General features: G+C 45.4%; 1 protein-coding gene across 1 annotated transcript; it reads right to left on the reverse strand.

The window, feature by feature from the left end:
- Positions 1 to 2,102: 2,102 nt before the first annotated feature.
- On the reverse strand, positions 2,103 to 4,066 carry LOC134910832 (interleukin-17A-like). The gene is made up of 3 exons (XM_063919215.1): positions 3,816 to 4,066; positions 2,630 to 2,829; positions 2,103 to 2,167 (listed from the first exon to the last, which is right to left on the reverse strand). The coding sequence occupies exons 1-3, from the start codon at positions 4,064 to 4,066 to the stop codon at positions 2,103 to 2,105; spliced, it is 516 nt and encodes a 171-aa protein (XP_063775285.1).
- Positions 4,067 to 4,917: the final 851 nt, after the last annotated feature.

A 4,917-nucleotide genomic window follows, 5' to 3' on the forward strand; every position in this document is an offset into this window, starting at 1 on the left:
TTGCAGTTCTAAAAGTGTTCTATTCTTCAAAAATCAACTCAACATCGATCAAAATTCAACCCAGAATCGAGTGAGAGGGACTACATTTCTATGGCTCCATACTGAACTTTGTGAAGCCCAACTATCCTGATTTCCGCAAAACAGTTCCACCTCCTAATTAGTTGGAATAAACATGTGGGCTTCTGTTTTATCTAAAGATCTATTATAACATTCTACAGTAGCTTCCTATTGTGAATGAACAGTATAATCCTGCAATAATAACAGACAATTTATATTCCTATATATTTTATTTATTATATCTGGCGTACAAAAACCACAAGAAAATTGTCAGCAATCCCCCAAGCACATATTATACAGTAATACATTCAGAGTAAGACAGAGAATGATATTCCAGTAACCGAGCACTATAGGGAAAAGGTGCAGCAGTCACATAGCCCACTTTAAGCTAGATGATGTAATATGGGCCCACATTAGACGGTTTATGATGTAATATGGGGCGATCTCATACACGTCTATACATCATGGCAACTACAGATGGAGTCACGCTAACAGTGGCTCCAACTGTGCCTGGGTGCCTCCGTCATGCCGGATGAACTCAGAATTGTTGTTTTTTAAAGGGGCAATCACTTATAAGGCATCCTGCACGGCCGCCGAACCTCGGCATCATTACATACGGCCCGTAGTTGAAGTTGCGACCAGTCGCGATTATCGGTACTCTGCTCATGCGCAGGAGCCATTCTGCGCGTGTGTCACTGGGTCCTGCAATGTAGGAAGCAGGATAGTAGCACACTGTCAGTTATTGACTGTCTGCTGCCATCTGGAGGGAGGGGAGGGGGTGGCAACGGCCTCCATTTGTAATCCAGAGGTGAATCGCTACCGTTTAGGGGTAGGGAAGCGATTCACCTCTGTATTACAGGGATCTCCGTCGTTCCAAGCAGTAACAGCAATTCCAGCCACACCTGCATCAGGCGCATTGTGGGAAGTCCACTAGGTTCTTGTTACTTTTAGAAAATGTAAAACGTATATTAGAATGAAAGTACTATCCTGCAACTTGCCAAGAACAGAACGTTTAGAAGGGAACCTATTCCTGCTAGAGCGCCATCAGTTTTGGTACATTGTAAAAACGGTTTTATATAAAGTTATTGGGGGTTATTTAATAACAGTGTCAAAATCTGCAGTCTCCCCCCAGCATCCAATCCACAGTTAAGGTACGTACCCACAGTGAGATTTATCCTTGCGATTTTGACTATATAGTCAGAATCGCAAGGAAAGTTAGTGCAAATCGCAAGGTGTTAGCCAGCTTGCGATCCTGATGCGCACTCCCGCGGGGTCGGTATCGCAAGGTAAGATAGACTGTGCAGGCAAGTCAATCTTGACTATATAGTGTACAATCTAGTACAAAGTATAGATCAAAATTGGCACTTAGTCAAAATCTCACATAGTCAAAATCTCAAGTACAGATAGTCAAAATTGGTGGTTCAGGGCTCCGTGGAGTTCAGGGGAAATCACAAAGTCAAAATTGAAGATATGCAGAATCTCACCGTGTTTACACACCTTTAGCTTTCATCTGTCGACAATGAAAGCCAACAGGTTATTGATTGCTATGGACAACTGAATAAACATACAAAAGTGCACAATGACTACTGACAAATACATGCCACATGTGTGTCAGTATTCTCAGTGCCACTTTGTCTGCCACCTGTGCTTAGGTGTGTGAGTAATGGGCAGAATATAGTATAAAACAAAACTGGTCCCAAGTTTTCATGATTTTTTGAAGCATAGCCTTGTGAAAAGGAGGTGATAATAGGCCTAATTCAGGGTTGATTGCAAAAGCAAAATCTTCCTCTAATGGGCAAAACCATGTGCACTGCAGGTGGGCAGATGTAACATGTGCAGAGAGAGTTAGATATTGGGTGGGTTATATTGTTTCTATGCAGAGTAAATACTGTCTGCTTTATCTTTACACTGCAATTTAGATTTCAGTTTGAACACACCCCACCCAAATCTAACTCTCTCTGCACATGTTACATCTGCCCCTCATGAGGGATATCTATTTAGCCCTGATAAGCCGGCGTGTGCTGCGGCTTATCTGGGATTTTGTTTCACCTGGCTCCGGCAGGCGGATCAGAATCCCTGGAAACAGCCCCGTTTTTGTCCGAAAATGGGGCTATTTAACACGAAAACACACAGGTTTCACTGAACCTGAGTTTTCGGGAAAAATATTTTTTTTTACAGGCGATTAATCTGGATAGCCTGTAAAAAAAAATTTGGTGAAACATCGGAATAAAGCCCGGAAAACGTCTGTTTTCCGGACCCAGTGTTTTACCGGGAATAATTGGATATCCCCTTCGCAGTGCACAAGGTTTTGCCCATTAGAGAAAAAATTTGCTTTGTGATTAGCCCTGAAGTAGGCCCATTGTCCATAGAGGTTAAGTGGATATTGACAAAAATGGAAAAAAATATTGGTATTTATACCTAAACAATTAAAAGGCATCTTACACAACGACTTATGGTAACACTAAAGTTAATAATGCAATTGTAATCCACCACCATAAACACCATAGAGGACAGATGGACTTGTCTGTAGGTAATCAGTAGTAGTAGCTGACCATAGGCCTAACACATGTACACCCCAGTGTGACCAGCTCAGTCTCCAGCGTGTAGGTGTAGTCACAGGACTTCTGCTCCCGGCGTAGAACCAATATCTCCTGCTGGATCGGATAGGAGATCAGCTCTGGGCTCTCATTGCCGTCCCAGTCCACACAGGTAAACCTGAGACAATGCGCTTCTGCCACCACAGAAGGGAATCTGCTGGGGTCTGTATTCAGTCTGAGACAGAAAAGAAATCAGCAATTTTAAAAATGTATTCAAATAAATAAAAAAAACAATTAAAATGTAAAAATTCCCATCTGCAATCTCTAATTCAAAAAAAAAAAAAAGGATCTACAGTATCAGTTAATTTAAATCTACACGGAACTTTCATCTAACTGTACTTAGACCATGGGAAAACAAATGCACCATATTCCTGCTTTTTATACCGTACATAGAGGATGAGTAAAATGAAGATGGATGTGAGATTATTCCTTCCCCCTCTCTGTGAGTACGGTTATAGTTTGGATCCAGGTACATTACAGGCCACATTTATACCCCTTTCACATCGCAATGCCGGGTCGCACCTGGGAATTTGAAACAGCTCCTTCCCGGGCACGACCAGGGAATATGCCGGGTCAGGTGCCCATCAGGGGTGGGGACCGTGGTGGCTTTTGGGGCGGGTGCGGAGGCATCAAACCGGCAACCCGTTCACACTCCACCTGTCCTGGTAATAACTTGGGAATAACCCTTCTTTATTCTTGGGTTGAATTACCGGGTCAGGCGACTCGGGAATTCGGCAGTGACCCCTTTGACACCGCACAGCGACCCACGTCAATCCGGCAATATACCGGGTCGATACCGGGTTATTTGTGCCATGTGAAAAGGGTATTACTAAGCAGGTAAGGGAGTTACACTGGACAGGTGTATGGAAGGGGAAGGTGTTTGAGGTGAAATTATTTTGTTGCGATAAGCTTTAATTGCACTTAGGAGAGAAGTGGAGAGTTAATAACAGAGAAGCAACCACTTAGTAAATCTGTAGAGCAGCTCTATGTAGTGTGGGAACTTCTCTAATGTTCTTCTACCTTTTAAAAAAATCGCCATAAAGCTTATAGGAATGAAGTGACAACTATCCTTAATGTGGTCAATAACGGGACACTCTTGAAGGGAACTGTATTTAGGAAGTGTTCATGCAAATTAGCACCAGTGCCTGTATATAGAATTACCTGTAACCCCAGGGTGACAGAGAGCGGGTGTGAAGGTCCTCCATCCCCATCCTACTGCCCAGATAACTGGCATCAATGACACTGATGTCCACGGTCATGCTGGTAGGTAGCCGCCGGCTTCTCCGCGTTGTGCATCTGTCTCTGGGCTCTGTAGGGATGTCCTCATCCCTGGGCACATCCAGGGGACTGACCTCAGAGAGATACCCCTCTGGTAGGAAGGCCGATGAGCAGACAGACACGAGGGCAGCCATCTGGGAAATAGAAAAAGTATGAGATAAACGTGTAGGTGTCCATATGAGAAAAAAATGCGTGGTAAAAAATAATTATTGAGAGGGGAGTGTGCTCTGCGCTGCCTCTCCTTCTGTAACTGCTGGGTCCCAGACCTCCATTCCTTAGTGATGGAGGTGCACTGACATCAGCGTGACCTCTGACCCTGACTGAATGCACTACTGCACATGCACAGCTAGGGCTGGCAACAGGGGCATACAAGGGGGACAATCTTGGGAGCCCAGTTTTGGTGTCCCCCTTGCTGGTACCGCTGTTGTATTCAGCAGGGTCCAGCCACAGACAGAAAGAGTGGTAGCCCAGAACAATAAAGTTTATTTGTTCCATGTCATGACATTGCCCCTCTGGATCAGAGATGAGCCGTGAAGAGGAGCAACAGCTTAAGCAGACAGCAGGAGGTAAGAGAGGGTTGGGCTGGAGAGACATGGGTTGGGCAGGCATTGGGGGGGGGGGGGCTGGAGATAAAGTGGCACAAGGGGGATGGAGCTGAAGGCATGGGGGTGTGGAGGCACTTGGGTATAAGGTTGAAAGACACAGGGAGAGGGTAAGGTTGAGAGACATGGGGGAGGGTAAGCTTGAGAGACACATGGGGAGTAGGAGGATGAGAAACCCAGTGGGTGGGGTGAGGCTGAGATATACAGGGGGTGTTGTGAGGCAGGGAGACACAGGGAGTGGGAAGAGGCTAAGAGACATGGAGAGGAGATGATGCTCAGAGTCCCAGGGGCAATTAGTGGATGTCTGGAGATAGAGAGACAAGGGGATAAGGCAGGAGGGACACAGCAGGGATGGTGCTGGAGCGACACAGCTCAGGATGAGG

Source organism: Pseudophryne corroboree, chromosome 4 (assembly GCF_028390025.1).
Source record: "Pseudophryne corroboree isolate aPseCor3 chromosome 4, aPseCor3.hap2, whole genome shotgun sequence".
Classification (NCBI taxonomy): Eukaryota; Metazoa; Chordata; class Amphibia; order Anura; family Myobatrachidae; genus Pseudophryne; species Pseudophryne corroboree.

Coding starts and splice junctions, on each gene's coding strand:
- LOC134910832 (XM_063919215.1), bottom strand. CDS start 4,066: ATGGCTGCCCTCGTGTCTGTCTGCTCATCGGCCTTCCTACCAGAGGGG. Junction 2,830..3,815: donor CTGTCACCCTGGGGTTACAG/GTAATTCTATAT, acceptor TTTCTGTCTCAG/ACTGAATACAGACCCCAGCA. Junction 2,168..2,629: donor TGAGCTGGTCACACTGGGGT/GTACATGTGTTA, acceptor CGTGTTAAATAG/CCCCATTTTCGGACAAAAAC.